The 21,215-nt window shown below is 40.6% G+C and overlaps 2 protein-coding genes across 7 annotated transcripts in view; one reads left to right on the top strand and one right to left on the bottom strand.

Annotated features, from left to right (window-relative positions):
• Nucleotides 1-11,969, top strand: part of GRM3 (glutamate metabotropic receptor 3) — a 104,852-nt gene extending 92,883 nt beyond the window's left edge. For all 6 annotated transcript variants that reach the window (XM_048301025.1, XM_048301019.1, XM_048301023.1 and 3 more), the window contains 3 exons: nucleotides 1,332-2,398; nucleotides 5,914-6,088; nucleotides 11,423-11,969. In XM_048301025.1, the coding sequence (XP_048156982.1) occupies nucleotides 1,332-2,398; nucleotides 5,914-6,088; nucleotides 11,423-11,496 (1,316 nt within the window). In that variant the 3' untranslated portion in view covers nucleotides 11,497-11,969. The remainder of the gene's footprint in view (nucleotides 1-1,331; nucleotides 2,399-5,913; nucleotides 6,089-11,422) is intronic.
• Nucleotides 11,970-17,304: 5,335 nt separating this feature from the next.
• The window catches only part of ELAPOR2 (endosome-lysosome associated apoptosis and autophagy regulator family member 2), a 96,985-nt gene continuing 93,074 nt past the window's right edge, over nucleotides 17,305-21,215 (bottom strand). Inside the window, exon 22 of the mRNA XM_048301018.1 lies at nucleotides 17,305-19,759. Coding sequence (XP_048156975.1) covers nucleotides 19,700-19,759 — 60 coding nt within the window. The 3' untranslated portion in view covers nucleotides 17,305-19,699. The remainder of the gene's footprint in view (nucleotides 19,760-21,215) is intronic.

Here is a 21,215-nt window from a genome sequence, read left to right on the forward strand (position 1 = left end):
CCAACCAACGGGAACGAGGCTGAGCAGGGGCAGGGAAGCCCCGTGTCTGTGCCCTCAGGGCCCCTCTGCCAGGGCTACACGGCAGGGGAGGGACCCCAACATCCAAGTGCAGCACCTGAGGAGGTGCAGGTTACAATTTCAACCCTCCAGCTGGGGCTTCTGTTCCGAAACCCAGTGCCCCTTTTACTGACTTTAGCCAGAGTACAGCACAATAAGGTAACACTTCGTGGAATAAAGGTGAAAGAATTTGGCCTCAGTGTTTTAAAGAAGCTAAATAAATCTACCACAAGAAATCCAAAGTATCTGGAGATTGAAGTGGAGGAAGGTATTACACCCTTATACAATATTGCTCAAGCTCAAACACAGCGTGGACACAGAGGCAGGGAAAGAGATTTATTCCAGCAGTGACAGTGGAACCACTTCTATGGCCAAAGACATTTATTGCTCATCAATGGTAAAAAAAAATCATTTTGCCTCCTGCCTGTAAAGATTTTCACCTTTGATGCTACAGCAAATGTCCAATAAATCACATGGTAAATGCAATTTCCTCCCACATTTTTAATAGTTCTTCATTCCTTGGATAAGCCTCAGAGGGAGGAAAAACAAAACTCTCCAGAGCTTACCAGTTAGAAGTGTTACAATATTGATTTCACAGAAGGTCACAGATCCAGTTTGTGGTTTTTTCATCCATTCCCCAAACAAGGTACAGGACCAAAAGCAGCATGTGCTGGGGAACTCAGACCATACAGAAATATCAGAAACTGGTAAAATTGAAGCAAAATAGAAGGGATTCAAAATTTCCTACAACACAGGAAGTGAAAAAGATGTAGTAGAAATTGTTGAGGATTTCACAGTTACTTCTCCCTCATCCTCAAAATGAATCCTCTGTTCAGCTGCATTCCAGACTCTTGGCCTCAAACCTGACATTTAATGAACTGATCATTTAATTTTTCTTATATCATGGCAGCCAAGTTTCACCAAAAATTACTGAGACTCAGAAGCAGACCTCTTTCTTTCAAGAGAAAATGTGAGAGATAGCAGTGGTACATACTGGGAGAAATACTTGGAGAATTGATTTGTATCCAGGACATAATAAAGTAAGGACATTGATCATCTTACATTTGTAAATGTAAAGTGGAATAGGATTCTATTATCTGAGCTCTTCTTCCAAGTTCAAAACTGAGACAGATACCGACCTCTCAACTTACCTGTTGACAACTGAATTGTATTCTCTAAGCTGTCATGTGCCTGTGCTTGCCAAAGGGATGAAAAAAAATATAACTTTGATAATAACATTTCTCTATTTCTTTCTTTTTTTATTTCCCCCACAGCTCCATTCAACCCTCCCAATGATGCAGACAGTATGGTCAAATTTGATGCCTATGGAGATGGGATAGGACGATACAACGTGTTCAATTTCCAGTTCACTGGAGACAGATATTCCTATGTGAAGGTTGGCCAGTGGGCAGAAACTCTGTCACTGGAGGTAGACTCTATCCACTGGTCCAGGAGCTCTGTCCCTGTCTCCCAGTGCAGCGACCCCTGTGCTCCTAACGAGATGAAGAATATGCAACCAGGAGATGTCTGCTGTTGGATTTGTATTCCCTGTGAAACATATGAGTACCTGGCTGATGAATTCACTTGTGCAGACTGCGGGCCTGGAAAATGGCCCACAGCTGACCTGACTGGCTGCTACGACCTACCAGAAGACTACATCAAGTGGGAAGATGCTTGGGCAATAGGTCCTGTTACCATCGCATGCCTGGGCTTTATTTGTACTTTCATGGTCATTGGGGTGTTCATCAAGCACAACAACACCCCCCTGGTCAAAGCCTCTGGCCGTGAACTGTGCTACATACTGCTCTTTGGGGTCTTCCTGTCTTACAGCATGACTTTCTTCTTCATAGCCAAGCCTTCTCCAGCCATCTGTACCCTCCGCCGTTTGGGGCTAGGAAGTTCCTTTGCTGTCTGCTACTCTGCCCTTCTGACAAAAACGAACTGCATTGCCAGAATATTCGATGGCGTAAAGAACGGTGCTCAGCGGCCCAAGTTCATCAGCCCCAGCTCTCAGGTGTTCATCTGCCTGAGTCTCATTTTGGTACAGGTGGTGGTGGTGTCCGTGTGGCTCATCTTGGAGGCACCGGGCACCAGGCGATACACGCTTCCCGAGAAGAGAGAGACTGTCATCCTGAAATGCAATGTCAAAGATTCCAGTATGTTAATGTCCTTAACATATGATGTAATCCTCGTAGTCTTATGCACTGTGTACGCCTTCAAAACCAGGAAATGTCCAGAGAACTTCAACGAAGCCAAGTTTATCGGTTTCACAATGTACACAACGTGCATCATTTGGCTGGCCTTTCTCCCTATATTTTATGTGACGTCCAGTGACTACAGAGTAAGTCTTTGGATATCTGTTTCCATAAATTATGTGCAGTACTTTAGAGGACCACATCAGCATTCACTAAAGGCTTTTTTTTTCAGTTCTTTTGTCCCCTGGGTCCCTTGCAAAGAAGTTCTCTTTCAATGTTACCAGATTTTGGCTTACTTCTAAGAAAGGTGGTGTCATTTCAAAAAGAGCATGTGCAGTCAGAGCTGGAAGGGATTAATACTGTTAGTCTGATTGCAATAGAGGCATAACATATGGATTAAGTATTCATTTGAGTTCATCACTATCTGAAGTCATAGTTCTAACAGAAAAACCCAGTGGATCATGAGCTAGAATTAGTTATAATGAGTTATTTGGCAGAAAGGGAGCTTAAAATAAAATCCGGACTAACCAGTCTCCTTCTGCAAAAGAATCTGCTATTGAAACATGGTATTTTCCTCCAAATAAAAAATACAAGGATAGAATTTAAAAATTTCCTATGAAACAGGGTTGTTAAAAAAAATTCAACAGATGTTCGACTTAAATATAGAACTTTTTAGTCTTTCTGCACTATAAAAGACACACCTCACTGAGCAGAAAATATTGGTCAGCCTTCACCAGCAAACTTTAGAAACATTAAACTGTTTAAATTGTCAGATAGTGTTGCAAAGCTTCAAGTTCAATAAAATCATATTTTTGAACAGAAGGAAATTGTCTCAGAAAAAAGATTCAGATCTGCTCCACTGGAAATCTCACAGTTATTACGATGTGAGAAGTGACTGTGGGAGTTGGCCCTTAGAGCAGTTTGCAGAGAATTAGTTCAACTTTCTGCCCAGAAGAAAGGTAGATTATCTTAGGGGGGTGTTATTGCCAATAGTGTGTACATGAAATAGCACATAAAACTGTGGAGCTAATAATGTCACTTAACGTACTTTTGGTGTGGCCACCCTGGAACAATATATTTAGTACTATTTTTCCCAGCTTAGGAAATGTACTGAAAACCTCTAGAAAACAAAGGTAGGTAACAAATGACGCAGTGAGACACGCAGAGTGACAGTAAAAGCGCTAAATATATTTAGTCTAGACAAGAGTAAACCCAGGGAGACGTGATCACAGACTATAAATAATTTCAAGGCAACTAAACGAGAGGAAGGGATTATTCAGTCTCAGGAGAAGTTAGAATAGCAAGTAATGGATTGAAGTTAATGAAGGAAAAGTTTAAAGAAGGCACTAGGGAACAGCTCCGGACACCCAAAGCAATCAGGAAGACAGACAGAGAAGGAGGGAAATATCAGTGCAGACAGTCACATGAGTGGACAGTACAGACAGTAATGGCCAAGAGGAGCATGACTTGAATGTTCAAGCAGAATTTATCTCCTGAATGGAGTTTTCAAGACCACTTGTAGGCATTTAATTTATATACAAGGTTCCAAATAAACCAACTCAAGTACTACAAAATCAGCAGAAAATGCTTTTAACATCTTTTTGATACTTTCATGACAAGTCTACACTTCTGGGGTTCCTTTGAAAAGCCCGTATTTAGTTTCCATGCAGTGTCACACGTTGACTCTGAATCAACTTGTGCCATCCTAATGTAGCCCTATTCTGGTAGCATCACCAATAAACAGCCTTAGCAACAGCACCACTCAGCTTGGAGTCATCTGCAAGTTTGCTGAGGATACACTTGATCCCTTCATCCATGTCATTAATGAAGATATTAAATAACACTGGTCCCGATATGGACCCCTGAAGGACACCACTTGTCACTGACATCCATCAGGACTCCAAACCATTGGCCACTGTCCTCTGGATGTGACAATCCAAGCAATTTTTCATTCATCTAACAGCCCACCCATCAAATCCATACCTCTTCACTTCAGAGAGAATGATGTTTGGAGGCATCTATCAAAGGCTTCACAGAATTCCAGACAAATGACATCTGCACCCCTTGGTGAAGCCATGCTGGCTGTCCCGAATCACCTCCCTGTTCTCCATGTGCCTTAGCATAACACAAGGTCTAGCGGGATTTCCTCTACTCTGCCAGCACACCAGTCCAGTCTGTGAGGCCAGGTTACACACTGAACCACTGGAGTGACCTGGATTAAAAGAAGCCCTCTGGGATGGAGCTATTTTAAACCCAAATCATTTAATTGGTTGAGTGTATAATTATGCCACTACAGCTGAGCTGCTCCAGGCAGCACAAGCCCTAGGAAAGCAGGGTGGGGGTGAGGGTTTTGATAGTGAAAAAAACTTACCTTGAAACGAATGGAAATAAAGGTAGCTTCATTTATTCTTGTTTTATAAGAAAACTCCCCATCTTGCCCTACCTGTACAACTCAATATCCACCTAACCTGACAGCACAGCTCTGTGGACAAAATGCAGAGAGGTGAAGGAGAACGTGCAGCTAAGGTGTTCCTTTCTCATGCAGTCTCTGTACAGTCTTCCATTTTCACTCACCCTGTGAAAGCTGAGCACATTTCATGGTGCTTGCCACACCCATGTTGTGCAAAGAGTGATTATTAAATTACCACTGTAATTATCCTCATGGATGACAAAATACCAATTGTGCTCAGTATATATGTAAAGTAATGATGTCCATTCCCTACTCTATTTTTCAATTTGCACCAATTATTTCTGACAAGGAGATATGAGAAGCATTCCCATGGAAAAAGGATAATCTTAAAGAACTGCAGGAATATAACTAGGGAAAAATGAGCCATAGATGTATAATCATTCAAATTAAGCAGTAGAGTTTAAAGCAATTTAATTCAACATCTTAATTAAGGAATCTGCTCAGAAGAAAAGAATATAAACTGAAAATGAGGCAGTAAACTTGGCACCTAGTTATACTATTGAATAAAAAGGATAAAAGATAGACAGTGCCAGCAAAGCTACTCTAACAAATGCCCCAAGGCGACTATTCTAAAATACTGCAGCCTTACAAACAATTCATTTCTAAGCTGAAAAACTGATGGCTCAAAATCAGGACATCATTCAGACCCAGTCTGAAAACAGTCACCAGATATTATCTGTACTCCAAATCACACCTATATTTCTGCAAGGGCTTACTCAAGTTCTCTGATTAGGACTGGGGCTGGAGACCAAACTTGTTTTCAGAGGGATGTTTTGCATGAGACACCTGATGTAAACCCACATAATGTATACTATGTGTGAGCTGGTTCCCCCTGCAGCCAGCACTGCTCCAATATTTCCTGACAAGCATTACACAGGATTCTCTCAGCAAGTTAGAAATCAAGGGTAGGAGAGAAAGAGAGAAAATCTATCCTTTCTGTACTAAAATGAGAGAGAACACAATCAATGTCTCCTTGACATGCAGAGACACAGGGTATCACCAGCACCAGCACCTCATTCATATGATCCCAGGATTGTGGATGATAAGGATGCAACAGATGTTCACACCAGCCTGCACCAGTGCAAACACCCAGGACCATGGTTCATGCTGTTATGTGATAATGTTTCTAATATTCTGCCTTTCAGAGCTTTCCATACTGAAACACAGTGCTTTGTGCCCGCTCTCTCCTAGGTGCAAACCACCACCATGTGCATCTCTGTGAGTCTCAGTGGCTTTGTTGTGCTGGGCTGTCTGTTTGCGCCCAAGGTGCACATCATCCTTTTCCAGCCCCAGAAGAACGTGGTCACTCACAGACTCCACCTCAACAGGTTCAGTGTCAGTGGGACCGGGACCACTTACTCCCAGTGTAAGTAACAAGACTGCCACCTTTCCGTGGGGTTGTGGTGAGTTTGGGTAAAGACAAGATGGGCTGAACTATGTGACCCTGTGAAAGCACCACTTCCTTTGTGTTTGGAGAGGAAACTCATCCCCTTCCCATGGGAATCAGCTCAGAGCCTGCTCTGAAGCCCACTGAAGTCAGCAGAAAGTTTTTGGTGGGCTGTGACTCCAGCCTGTTGCACACACCAAACAGACCCTGTGTCTCACTGTCACTCTGGCAGTGTGACAGGAACAGATTGCCTGGGAGTATTCCTGTCAGAGCAACATGCTGACAGGATCTGGGCCACAACGCAGCATGCTCTCAATGGCTCATCACCTGCATTATAAGGAAAGGCTCCAAGTCTACCGAAAATGCATCCAAGGGATGTCATAAACTGCATCTGTATGCAGAGCATGATCAATACCCTTTGTCAGTGCCACAGCCTGGAGAAGCAATCAGTGTTCTGTTGCAAGGACAACTCATTTGCTCTGATTCCCTTCTTTCCTTCATCTTCACTCTCTTCATCACAAGCAGGCTGTGATTTTGTTTTGAGGCTGTCACTCCTTTTCTGGGTGAGTTGCTCAGAGAGTTATATGGATTACAAAACAAAATAGGTCACCTGTATATTTGTTTGGGTTTTTTCTTTGTCTAGCTTAACTAACTTAACACGTCAAAGATGGGGGCACACAGCACCTCATTCACAGAGCTCTCTGGACAGCATGTCCACCCTGGAATCTAACTGAAAAGCACACTACAACTGTAAAGAGGAAGGGAATAAGAAACAGAGGAGAGGGGGGACACAGAGCAAGGTTTTTCCAGCAAGTTCACAATAACCTAGCCTGAGGTTTTTGAGTGTCACTTAAATTTCAAAATTGTCTCAAAAGCTTTGGCACTTCTGGTTTCAGACAGAGCATGGAAGTAACTTGGCACCCTGCTATGTATCACATTAGCAGGGATTAGGAAGTGAAGGGATCCCAGGCATCCCTGGCTCTCCCATCCCAAACCACACTGCGCAAGAATGCCCAGGGTCCCTAAGAAGAGATCAGCTGTGTGGCTTTTTATGTTCCCAGTCTCATCAGAGTCAGGACTGCATCCAGCCCTGACACCAGAGAGCAAATACTCCTTGCTGTTTTGGAAAATTTAATGAGATGGTCCTATGTGCCTGAAGTGCTGAATACACCCAAAAGACCAATGGATTCCCAAAACCTCTTAGAAGTTTGGTCCCTTGATGAAATAGTAAGTCCCATGAGACTTTCATTCCTTATGAATTTTGTGTAAGTAGTCTTTCCAAGTTTTTTAATACTCTCATGCTGGGGAATGAGCTTAGTGAAAAACCACTTTGATTCATAAACACTTTGTACTGGATTCTGGAATTTGAAACTTTTATTTTAATAGCTGGGTAACACGTGTGTAAGCATGCAGGCAACTGAGAGATATCCTCAGTGCACATCTTCACACTAAAACCTGCATTTTCAGACTTGTGAACAGCTTGAGGACATTAAGAAAAGCATAAAAATCCAGACTTAAAATCTCTTACTACTTCATTGTTTAGAAAGCTTGCTGCAATTATTTACTTTTACTGTTTACATCTAATTGAATCAGGGCTGCTTGCCTTGTTGGGCTTTTTGGACCATGGAAAGACTTGGAAGTAGGGCTGAAAGGTCCATCACATAAAAAGGAAACAGCCCTGTAGTTTCCATCTAGGACAATCATTTGGGAAAATAACACTGTCTATCACAGCAACAATATTTTCAAGATGAAAAATCTTCCCTTACTCCCTTCTATGAATTTGCAGATTATTTAAAATACATTTCCATTATTTTTCTTAACTGTTTAGTCATTTATAAAACTCCAAAAAGGTTGCCATCCATATTGGTTGCAATCTTTGTCTAAAATATTCCTCTCATCAGTTCTGGGGCTGTCAGCTTGTTTTTATTTTGGTCTTGATGGCATTTTCATCATTCAGAAACTTCTTAATATCAGACTCATCAAAATTAGGTCTAGGGCATTGTATTAACTTTGAAAAGCCAGTTCTTATACATTGTCAGAGCTCTTGAGGTCAGGAGTACCCAAGTTGCTTGAACAGGCAGTGTTTTCCCTATCTCCACGGATCCCACCTCCATTGCATCTCAGGGTTGCCACCACCTCTTCACTCCATTGATCATGAATGCCATGAGCACAGTGGGTCATGAACAGCGAGTCACACACAGACAGTTTTCAACACAGCTCCCTGAACCATGAAAACTGGTCAAACACTATGAGAAAAGGTAAGTGACTCTCATGATGGTCTTGGGTGATCTGTGTGTTAGCTCCAAGCTTTAATCATTCTGGTAACTGAAGTCTGGACTAAAAAGAATATAGATTTAAGCTAATTAGAGCCAGGGTAAGAGTGTACCAATGTATATGACATGTTTTGAAATATGTATATCTGTACCCATTTATTTGAACCTGAAAATTCCCATTTAGCAGGGTGCTGCATAAGTTCTGCTGCCCCAGCATCCCCCCGTGGGATGTTCCCCTGTTTTCCTTTTTTATGGATTTCAGCACCCATAAAACTTCATGGAGAACTCAGGTCTGATTTAAGCACCTATACAATTCAGACTAAGCTTTTACACCCAGATGTCCAAGTTATGTCCACGTGGAAAGCTGCACAAAGAGCTGAGCTCCTTCAGGTGGCCTCCACGGCGGTCAGAACGAGAACTGAAGCTATTGTTATAGCCAGACTGGCAATTTTTTTCATGCTGAATTTATTTTCCCAGGCCTGGCTCCAAACTAGCCCTGATATATGGCTTTTATATATGATTAACTCACGCTTGTGCAGCTGTGAGCATGAGTAGAGAAGACAATGCTCTCAGGCACATGGTGTGATGCTTGGGGTTGCCCTGTGCAGAGCCAGGAATTGGACTCAATGATCCTTGTGGGTCCCTTCCAAGACAGGATATTCTATGACTCCATGACTCTAAGTGGCACACAGACAGAAAATTCAGATCTGCCTGTTCCTGTCTGTGTAGGCAAAGCTTCAAGGTCACCATGGCAGTGCTGGGCTCTTACATCGTACCCGTGGTTCTTTTCCTTGGATAATCTAAGCAAACTGAGGGACAGCCAGGAAAAAGGAGATCAAAAGCACGAACTCGAGCCAAATAACTTCTGCTGATGTCACACTTTTGTCCTTGATCTCAACACAAAATGAAGGTGAAGTGTCTCTTGCACATCCAGCAATATTCCAGGAAACCCCTTGGCGGCTGCTGTAAGACAGAGTGTAGCTCAGAATCCTGCAGGGCCAGTGATTAACACTGCTGAGGTCTGTAATGAAAAGCAAGGTCTTTTGTTCTGTCTCAGGAGAGCTGGATGCTTGGTGTGAACACTTTACTCCACCCAGCAGAGTTAATAACTGCATCCCAGCACTACAAGAGAGGTACGTGCTGTGCAGGAAGCCTGGAAACTTAAAAAAGGCCACTCATTTCTCACCTACCACCATATATTTCTGTCCAATTTTGATATCCTTCTGACCCAGTTACCATAGTATTTGAGCTATTCAGGCTTGTCAGTGTGTTGGATTTCAAAAAAAAGAAAAAAAAGCCTGAAGCGAAAAAATCTCTGGGTAAGTGACTGATGTTCACAGAAACAAAACGCTTTTGCCTGTAGCCATACTGCAGTAGAACAGGGATTTGAATCAGGTTTCCTGAGCAGAACCAATTTTTCTAACAAAAAGTAGAAACAAAAATAACAACAATAATAAAAATTCAGGTCATTGTGCTGCCATGTTATACCCAGTTAAAAACAGAATACAAAACCTGATAGTTAACTAACAATTCACAGACATGATGCCCTGTGGTCTTTCACATACAACAGTTGCTCCACACCTGTGCCTCACAACACACATCCATGTTGTGAGACATCAAACTCCATTGACCTAATGCAGAAGAGGGGCTTGCTCTTGGGTCTCCTGTTTATCAGGCAGGGGTCCTACCCTCTGAGTAGTAGATTAGTCCAGTAGATGCCTCTAAATTTCTTTTGTTAAAGCAATTCATTTTTCCATGAAATATTTATAGTCAATGAAAGAATGAAAAATACTAGCTGATTTGAAGAAAGAATAATTTGTTTTAAAAATTATACCAAGCATCTTTACAGAGGCAGTGTGCAACTGAGAGTGCAGCCAGCATCAGATGTGGAAGATTGAGCATGCCCTTGTCAGCTGCATAAATTGCTTTTTACACTGGATGATTGAGTTTACTCAGTCGTTGCTTGCCATGTGTTTTCTCTGATGAAGGCATCACATTTCTCTGGGTCACTGTTACCATTAACCTAATGCATCTTTCAAAAAGCAGCTTTATGGTGCCCTGAGCAGAGATGTCACAGAGTATCTGAAAACACGTTCCTGATGCCCAATGGGTAATTTTGACAAAGATGAACAAAGTGTGCTTTTAAATTAAAATCCACAAGACTTAAGCAGAATAGGGTAATATACTCTATGCTCAAAATACAAATACATTTGGAAACAGATTGTTAGGTTTAGTAGTCACCTAATACCACTAAAGCAATAAAAACTGACGTATAAAATGTTATACCACGTAAACAAGTTTATCAGAATCTGGCCCTCATCTCTGGATGCATATTGAATCCTGATGCAGAGCTCCTAGAAAGGAAGCCTATAGGCAGAAATTATTCTGGGATTAGGTAAGGAATAATCTTGCTTTTAAATTCAGTTATTAGAAAATTTCTTCACTTCATCAAATATGTTCTTAGAATTCTTATTTTTATTTATTAAAAGGTGAGTGACACAGAATTCTAATATGGTAGATTACCTCCTGGATTTAAAACTACATATATTTTCTTCATGAATGCCCTCTCCAATTATGTGAAAGCTCAAAGGATCAGACCTTAGAATTTCTTGCCAATAAAACACAGAAAATCCACTTTTTTTCTACTGAGGCACGTTAGCATCATTCTAGCTGTGTTAATTCACACTATCATGCAAAGTGCTACAAAGTGAGACCCAGTGGCACAGAATCATAATAAAAAAAATTCATGTATTTTATTCTGACACTTCTTGGAGAAGTGTAATCACCCTCTGTGCTCCCACTGGTCAGCAAAGTGAGATCAGGTTTCTTAAGAGGATGCTTCAGCCTCGGGTTTGAGGTGCCATGTTGAGGTGCAAGCAGCACCCCGTCAGCTCTGCTGCTCACACAGGCAGTGACTTTTCATTGGGCACCTTGGTTAAATGGGGTGAGATGGTCCAGATGAACACAAATCCTAATCCTGTGTGTTGTCCCTTTTTGCTGTTCTGAAGTCAGTTGATTTTCCCCTCTCTTTCTCTTTCAGCATCTGCCAGTATGTACGTGCCAACTGTGTGCAACGGGAGGGAAGTTCTGGACTCCACCACTTCGTCTCTGTGATTGTGGCTCGTGGTTCAGTTCTTGAGTTTTTAGACTGTTAGGCAAAATTTTGCACACGTTGTGCACTCCAGAAAACACCAGAAAACAAAAGACATCCAAGCAAAATTAGTACCTTTTTTTAGAAACAGTGTAATAAATTATTTTTGAGGATTGTACAGTATATAGTGACGTTCTGGAACTTTTTAGACTGATTTTAGCCCTCCTGTTGTTAACGGTCGTAAGGGACATGTAAATAACCATGGTTCACAATGTGCATAGTCCTGCAGTAAGGGAGTGATTGTTGCAAGCACAGTTGCAATGTTAGGTGACTTCTTTCCTACGAATTTTTTTTGTAGCTCCTTGTTGTAATTAACTTAGACTGCATTTCTATGTTGTATATTACAGTTACCTTACGTGTAACAGATTGGTTTTCTCAGCACAAAACAGCAGTATTAATGTAAAGGCACCAATAATAAAAAGATAAAAGTTTTTCAGCATGGTTTCATTTTTGTTTCTTACTCTCTCAAGGTCATTACATTTTTCTAGAGAGCAGGTTAGGTAAAAAGGATAAAAAGTCTGGAGTGTGTGTACACAGGTATTTGTGTGTTGGTCTGTGCCTGTGTTATAAAATCCATATCACAATATATGTGCTTATGATTAATGCTTTTTCAAGGTCACATAAAAATTCCCTCTTCTTAAAAAAACCTCCCACATTATTAAAGCACCTCAGGTTTTTGGTTTTTTTTTTCTGTTATTAAAATGTAATTTCCAAAAGTGAAAATGCCTAATTTCATCTTAATGAGATATTAGCAAAAAATTTTTGACTCCTGGTTCACTCATTTGGCATGACTAAATGCTGTCATGCACACAATAGATTGGTAGCATATAAAAACAAAGATAATTTAGATTAGGTTGGAAGAAAATCTGTCAGAAAATTAGCTAAGACTGTTTAATTGTTTAATATCTCCAGCTGAAACAAAGCTGGTTCAGCTTGTCTGCATCAACAGTGCTGTGAAAGGTAATTGGAGTACCACAGAGACCAGAGAGTCAAAAAAGAGAAATGCAGGAAACATTTACACATGTCTCTGGGGTGACCTTTGCATTCAAACCAAATGCTTCAAGACACACATACCACCTACTTAGACAATTGCAAAATACCTTAAAAGTCTGGCTTTTGAAATTGCACTCTCAAAGCTGCTCCCACTCTATTGAAACAGTCTGAAATCCTCCCTTTTGCCCGGTCCAAAAAGTCATTAAGGAAACAAACACACCTTTGATTAATGTGTCTGAGCATATTTACCTAAGGGCTTGTTCCCACTGATCTCATTCCAGCTGAGGTCAATAGCAAAATTCTCATTGACTTCAAAGGCAACGCAGCGAGGCCTGAAAGTCAGACACTATGGATACGTAGTGTGGGATGTACATGTTCTCTGGAGTCCAATTCTCCTGCACTTGCAGATGTTTTCACACATTTCTGGAAAGCTGCAAGTCCTTTAGGGCTGAACTGGCAAAGGAAGTAGCTGTTATTTGGAATGCAAAAATTAAAGATGAAGGTTCTTAAAATTCCTACTGATAGATAGATGCTTATATTTTCTAAACAGCCACGTGTCCACCAGCAAAGACCTCTTGATGTCAACACTTCCATGACTGGCTACACAGGCAGCCATTTAAGCCTCTACATAATGGAGCTGTCCAGAACAGGAATCCCTGTGGCTTTCCCCAAAATAGACATAGACTAGTCCGCCCTACATGCAGAGCTCAGCATTCAGCTTCTTCCTCTCCACAACCTCTGGCATTCCTAAGGTTTCAGACTTGTTTCCCACCTTGATGCAGGGCACAGGGTCAAATTGTAACAGGCTGGGAGTCTTCCATTCTAAATCAAGACCTCTTAAAGCACCTCAGTTTGGGCAGCTACATTCATTTGGCTTTGGTATGCTCTTTTGTGGACTAAGAGGCTGGTCACAGTGTGACAAAAGATCAGAATATCTGACCATAATGCTGATGTCTCAGCTTTATGGAGCTCTTAAAAATGCCTAGGCCAATGACAGTTTCTTCTCAATTTTTATGGAAAGCCACAATCAGGGTCAAATGCACCTCATCTAACACTCATTGTTTACAAGGCCTAGGTAAATAGCTGCATCTGCGATTGTAAACCCCTTCTTTCTTTGTACTCAGCAGAGGGAAGTAGACATAATTCCCCTGGCTTATCTCAGGCAGACACTTAGGCAGGGATGAATCTCTCCAAATAAAGGCGAGCACAGCTTGCTCAGATCACAGAGTTTGCACTAAAAATTAAGGCATTGTGTCAGATGAATTCCAGCCCCAGAATCTAAATTGACATTACTGAAGTTAATTTACAGCAGGTGAGGATCTCACTGTGCTGGAGTTCTCATTCATTTCGATAGCACTATTGAGAAAATGACCCAGTGTCTGTGTCTGAACACCTGCTATGAATACTTAGTTGGCTTGAAAACCACTTCCTTGTGGGGTTTTCATACAAAAAAAACCAACCAACACATGCAGAGCTCTGGAGTTCTAGCCCCACCAAATGCCCCTGACATTCTTGTACTTTATTTGGCTTTGTCTTGAAAGCCTTTCACTACTTTCCATTAGTTGTCCACGGATGCAGATTGTTTGGTATTGCCTGATGAAGTAATCCAGTTTCAAAGCATAGCAGGATGGAAAATGAAATGTCAAAGCAGAGGCTTTCCACACCATTCTGGCATGAAAACCTTTTGAGAAAGGGAATCACATTTTTTTTTCTTTGCTGTTGTCTCACATAATTACTCTAGTTTCTCTATTTAAAACAGTTTATAGTTTTTGTACCCATTTACATAAAACTTCGGTTTAGAGTAAAAACCTTTTCCAGTCTCTTTATTGCCCCCATTTGAGCAATTCACCTCAAAGCAGAAGGGGTCCTGGCACAGTTCCTCCCAAGTACCTTGACTGTGAGCCTTGACAGTCACCACACTGCTCTGAGCCCTGCACACTCGGGAGTGAAATGCTGAAATCTGAGGAAACCCTGTGGATGAGAGCAAGGCTTAAGCCAGCGTCTACAGTGCCTTACTGGAGGCTGAAGAAAACTTTCATTTTTTATTCAGAAACCATAAGTTCCAAGTACCTCAGCTCTCTGATAGAAATCACAATTGCAGAAAAGTTTGTGAAAAACTGATCACTTTTTATTTATTGGCAGAATAGAAAAATAAGACTCAAAAAGTTTATTGCAAGTCAATCTGAAATAAACAAGGTTTTGGGGGGATTTTTCATCTTTGTTCATGGGTTTGGGTGTGTTTTTTCATAGTTTGGTATGGTTTGGTTATTTAGAAGAGTTGTTTGGTTTTTAAAGCTTTAATGAAGTTTGAAAGCAAGGCCAAAGTCTACTATGGAAAACCAAAATATTTTATTTTTTCTTCAAGTGATTGTTTTTCCTTAGTTAATTGAACACAGCTGGTTTCACTCATAGCCAAACCAATTTTAAAATGAATTGTCTTTTCAAACTGAAACATCAAAACCTGTTTTAAAAATATCACGTTCTCTCCGAATGGAAAAAATTCAAAAAATCAGGAAAAAAAATTCCAAAATATCCTGACCACACCCAGAAATTTCAGGTCTGTTTAAGGAGATTTCCACTGCAATCCTTCACCCAATTAGTACAATTAGAGTAAGGGAGACCAAAACAAACCCTTAACTCATCACCAAATGCAGTCTGATGTCCATGGTGCCATTGCCTACTCATTAATGGCCACTGTCTGCAAGACAAAGGGCAGTTGTTGTTTATCCAGAGCCACCTCAAAGCTTCTCAGCAACATAAACACAGGCAAAACTGAGCTTTGTCACTGCAAGAAGAAAAGGCCAAGCTGGGCTGGTTTTCCAAGAGGAGAAGGATGGGGTAGCAAATAAACGTCACAAAACCCTGCTGTGGCTTTTAGGTACTGTTAGAGCAGCAGCCTCACAGTACACGGGACCTTAGAGAATTCTCCCTGATGAATTCCAACTCTACAGATCCAGAGGAATAACCAAAACACAATGTCAGCTTATGATCGACTCAATTCTTGTGTCTCCCTCGTTCCTGCTGCATGAATTCAGGGTGGGCACATCCAGCCAGGTGACTGGTGATGTCACTGTACATTGTGACACACACTCTGTATTCTGGGATGAGCCTGACTTACTTTTATTTCTATTCCTCTCCCCTTACCTTACCAAAGCAGCACCGTTCACAAGTCTTCAACAAGAAATAAAAACAAAGGGATTCAGTGAAAGTAGCACACAAGGGGAGAGACTACGAGAGACCACCACCAAAGATTAAGTGGAACTTCACAAGAGTTCTCTTGAGGTTACCACTGAGAAGAGAAGGCTCTGGGGAGACCTCATTGCAGCCTTCCAGTACCTAAAGTGGGCTTATAAAAGACCTACTTTTTATATGGCCAGGTAGTAATAGAACAGGAGGGAATGGTTTTAAACTAAAACGGGATATTTAGATTTCGTACTAGCAGAAAATACTGTGAGGGTGATGAGGGACTGGAATGTGCTTCCTGGAGAAGTTGTGGATGCCTCAACCCTAGAAGTGCTTAAGGCCAGGCTGGATGAGCAACCTGGTGTAGTGAAAAGTGTGTGTGCCCATGCCAGGGGGGCTGGAACTAGAAAATCATTAAGGTCCTTTCCAACCCAAAACATTCAGTCTTTCTACGATCATTCCCTGTTACATTATCTACAACAGCTATTTAAGTCCTCCATGCTTCATGATATGGGACAGCCAGCAGAATTCTTTGCTGAGGAGGAAATGTCATCCCCATTGGTGTGTCAGCATCAATTGTAGCTGCTTCAACTTTTACATTGAAGCATCTGTGCTGGTCACTGCTGGAGAGAAGTCAACAGCCACTGGCTCCTAAAAGGTGACACCTGCTGCTCTCTGATTATAATTAAGAACCTTGATTTTACGGATACTACTGGCTCTGAAAGGACAAAAACTGCAAACTTTTCTCCCTCTACTAACAAAGAATCTCCCAGAATCTATTTTTCAAAAACAAATAGTCAAATCCTTTCTTTGAACAAGACAGATGACAGATCATTGAAGCTACTCAGCAATTTCCTACTCTGGCTCTAAGACACGTAGTTTTCCCCAAACCTTAATCAATCATATTCTGTATTACAAACACCAACCAACATAATCAGAGCCAAGCTAGAACACATTCCTTGTGCATTTCCCCCCAAGCAAGCACTGTCAAATCTGCGACAATGACGTTCTGCTAATTTGCCAATAATTTATACAGACACCACTAAAATGTGCTTAATCCTCAAAGAGATTCAGTTGCTTGACTCCAGATTTCAAAGAAAAGCATGCAAATGTAGCAATAAAATGTATTCCGTTTAATCAAGTGAACACATAACAGACTGATTTACATTGTTTTATGGCATCAAGTAAGTTTTCTGATGTGATTCCATGTGGAAGAAAAGGGGAAGGTTGCTGTAAGTATATTTTGGCAGAGCATTAGAGGTCACAGATAGCTGATTTCTTAGTGAAATGTTAAAGGCTTCCAAAATTTGTCTCATGGGAAAATGGAAACCTCCCCTCTCTACTACATCTTTAATAGAAAGAAAAGAATAGCAGAAGTCAGCTCAAATATTTCAGTTTATACTTGCTTAAATTTTGGGAAATGCAGTTTTCTTATTTTAAGGTATATAAGGTCCACAGTATTTGTTTGCATCCCACTATGTTAGCACTGCACCAGATACGCCATTAGACTGCCTGGGAGAATGTTCAGTAACATCATGACAAACCATTTGGAAGCAGAGCTAAGAGTCATACAGCAAAGTCTGTCACAACTGTCAAAAAATTCCATTCTATTTTATTTGGAAAATATAATGGAAAGAGAGAGGAACCAAATGAAGCCTGTGTGGTATTAAGTCAAATTAAATATAGTTCATAAAAATTAAGGCATTTCTGCATTACAGAGATATGGGTCCAGTGATGAAAAAGGAAATAGTGCTGTGAAGAATGAACTGTAATTGTGGCTGAGAAAACATACAGAGAGAGAAGGGCAAAAACTAAAGGAGATGTAGACAGATGCAATTTGATGGCAGTGAAAAGCTCTACTCATGACTGAAGACCTGCAATGTTCAGGAAAGGCTGCAGTGCCACCAAACATCTCAAGTCCAAAATTTCAAATATATTTTTACTTTATTTTATGAATGTCCATCAGATATATATCTTTGATGCTACAACACACTAGTTGAATAAAAATCAACAACATAAAAACCCTCATCATAAAAGATCCAAGAAGTGAAATCCCAAAGCCATAACCATTTACTCTGTGAGCATATCATCTTTGACAACCATATATAAATGACATCATGACAACAAATACAATGTACAATAATAAGTGTGCAATGGTACAAAATATACAAAAAGGAATGTGTATTTAATATACATTCAACATTACCCCATAAAAATCTTTGTTGGGAAAGTGAAGTGCCTTTTTAAGACCAACAGAAAATGTACACCACTTCAGTTAAGATGCCTAAAGGATCTCCCATCAAAAGAGTAAAGCGTGTGTTCTTCCACTGGAACTATAAAATAACTGAGCTGAATTTTCCCTAATGAAAAAAAATCTAAACTTCATAAAATTTTTGTCCACATCTAGGGTATAATAAAATATTTAGAGTGCAGAAAATTCAGTTTAATTTAAATTTTACTTAAAAGTGGGCCCTCTTTTATTGACAGACCTAGCTCAGTCATATAAAATCAAAAATCTGTATTCCTTATAGTAAAAAGACCATTTCTACCCATGTCACTTTTCTGGTTTTGCTGCATTCCACAATTCACACAAATTTGCTGTAATGAAAATAGGAGTCTGACCAGAAGTCAATACATGAATTGTTGCTCATTTTCTCTGGCTCTATACATGTCTTGCATAATTTTACTCAAAATATTTTTTGCCTAAATTTCAGATTCCTTTGAGTTCGACCTCAGTGGGAATTTCAGGAAATTATTACTGTGGATATTATGAAGATCACATGCTTATAATGTGGCTGATTTTATGGAAAAGTCCACCTAGCCTCCAGTTTCCAAGGCATTGCTTTGTGCCTTTCCTCCAGAGCTGGTACTTGCACTGACACAGAATGCATTTAGATGCAGTGCAAGTACATAACCCATGCTTACCTCTGCTGGACACCCATCCATCTATCCATCCATCCATCCATCCATCCATCCATCCATCCATCCTCCCTCCTTCCTTGCATGGGCCCAGGAATAAAGGAGGCTGAGTATTTCTAAGAGACCTCACAACTGACAAAGCTGATCCCTGACTCCCAAAAATGGAGATTTTTGCCGTACCTCCAGAGTTCAGGCTTTGCTGGTTCCCAGCCCTGTGAAAGATGACATATATGCCACCCAAGGGAGGACACTGAATCTGACAAAGATGTCTCTTGAAAGGACAAGCCTCCACAGAGAGGGACAAGTGCAACTTGCACTGTAGGTACCACTTTACATCTCTTTATAGACTTTGAACCTGCTACTGCCTATAAACTCACGGGCCCAGACCTACAATTCACACAACAGCAGTTACCACATTTAAATTTAATAGCACTACGTTTTACCCCAGCCCTGATGGCCATGTCTTAGGCACCAGAATGGGTTCAATTTGCAGGTGCAACACTGTTCCCTCTTGCATTAGAGGTAAACCCAGACCATCCAAACCTTCAAACCATTAAAATCGGAAGTATTTTCCAAAGTTCAAAACTCACCTGAGGCTCATTCCGAGTACCATTCACAATTTTGAGTTCAAGAGAGACTCACAGTTATGCCAGTAAACAACAACACACAACCTTTGCAGGAGGCTGCAGGCCTCTCTGAAAATCATTTCTTAGCAATATGCATCGAAGGAGGCAGAAGGAAATGAAAGGTACCTATAAATCATATGGCATGCCTGAGTGATGCCCAGGTGAATGCAAAAAATTAATGTTATTTGCAGTATGTATATCTCTTCCTGAGTTGAATTTCATTCCCAGTATGGAATCCAAGCATCTGCTTTCTGTTTTTTGGCAAGGTACTCAATCACATGGTAAGGCAATCCAATTTTCTGTTTTGCTTCCTGTCTTCTTTCCTCCTAAATGGCCAAGCATTTCTCACCAAGATCACCACTACAATGTGTGTCAGAATATGTTTAAAATATGGTCCTGTAAAAATAGAAATTAGGTTTGTTTCTTTGAAGGCAGCATTAATTCTTCATATATTCTGGGATCTTGAAGATTTCAGCTGAACAGATTCAAAATTATCTTCCTTTTCCTGAAATGGAAAAGACAGGTTCCCATCAACTGGGTTTCCTCAAAATCTCTCCAGCAGTCAGCACAATCACTTCTTCTCTCAATATCCGTTGCCAAAAACTTCACTTTATTTTTACAACAGTAATTAAGGGCACAGTTTGACCCTTTAATATTTAACAACATTATTAATACTGTAAAAATTTGCAAAACCAATAAAATTATGCTATAGCTATTGTTCATGGTACTTATTTTAGAGGGTACAAGGAAAGTCTGCATTTCATATTCATAGAACAGGACAGGTTGTCTGAGCTGGGGAATTGCAAGGTAATCATCTCTATGGTTATTATCACTTATTAATGTGTTTCCTACAATATATAAAGCGCTTGAAGCATAGTCTGTGAGTGTGAACACCACGGCCTTGCTCCTGGATTCAAATCTCAACACCTCTTCTGGGGCACCCACAGGACAAAAAGAGTCTACAGATCATCTGTCGTCTTGCAAATCAGGGCTAGAGGGTTGAGTTTTCTCTCTGTTTCCATTTGCTGGGTGACAGCCTAGGCCATCTGGCCAGCAGGCATCAGAGTGAGCAAGAAATGTGGACATACACATCCAAATAGTTTAGAAACTATCTTAAACTACTTTCATAATCTGATTTCTAAAGCCACCCCATACAGATCAGGACTGCCTGGTGCAGATGTGAGAAAGAAGGGGAGAAATTGTCCTTTGCTAGTCTAGTGCAGAGTATGTGCTCTGAAGAACCTGGTACTGTCGTGCTGGAGACAACAGACACAACTAGAACAGCCTCCAATCTGAAACAGGTTTGTAATTATTTGACTTCTATCTTCTCATTAAAAATAACTCATCCCTTTCTATATTACAGGCCTAGCTCTCAATCCCTTGGGTTCTTAAACCCACTAATATCTTTGTGACATGCTGGAGAAACGCCATTGCCTGAAGCTTGAACATACAGTTAGGATGCTGCAGATTTTTCTTTTTCTCTCATTCTACATATCTCCTTTTTCTCCCTTGTTCTCCTCCATATATTTTTTCTACATTTGACATGCATATGTAGCAGGACATGACCCTCTTCATCTTTTGCATAAATGAGAAGTGATGTCTATAACATTTGTTTTCGATAAATATGTAACAAATTTGAGTTATCTGCAGGGATACAGGACACAGAGCTACGTAAGCTAATGAGGTACTGGAAGCTGAGTTTGCCAGCTATTGTTATCTAGCAGTAAAAAAAGAACAAGCTTAGAAATATCTGACAGGCTTGTTGAAAAAGGAGAGAACACTCAGGAAGATTGCTACAGTGGATACAGGAACATTAAAAATCTCCAAGTAGGCATTCAAGTTGTCTGAATACTGAAGTACTAGAGCTTGCTTCTATTTTTGCAACATCACCAGAAAATTTGATGTGATTTGATTTTATTTACATTTTCAATATTCTCAATATTGAATTAAGAATTAATATT

This window comes from Corvus hawaiiensis, chromosome 4, assembly GCF_020740725.1.
Source record: "Corvus hawaiiensis isolate bCorHaw1 chromosome 4, bCorHaw1.pri.cur, whole genome shotgun sequence".
NCBI lineage: Eukaryota > Metazoa > Chordata > Aves > Passeriformes > Corvidae > Corvus > Corvus hawaiiensis.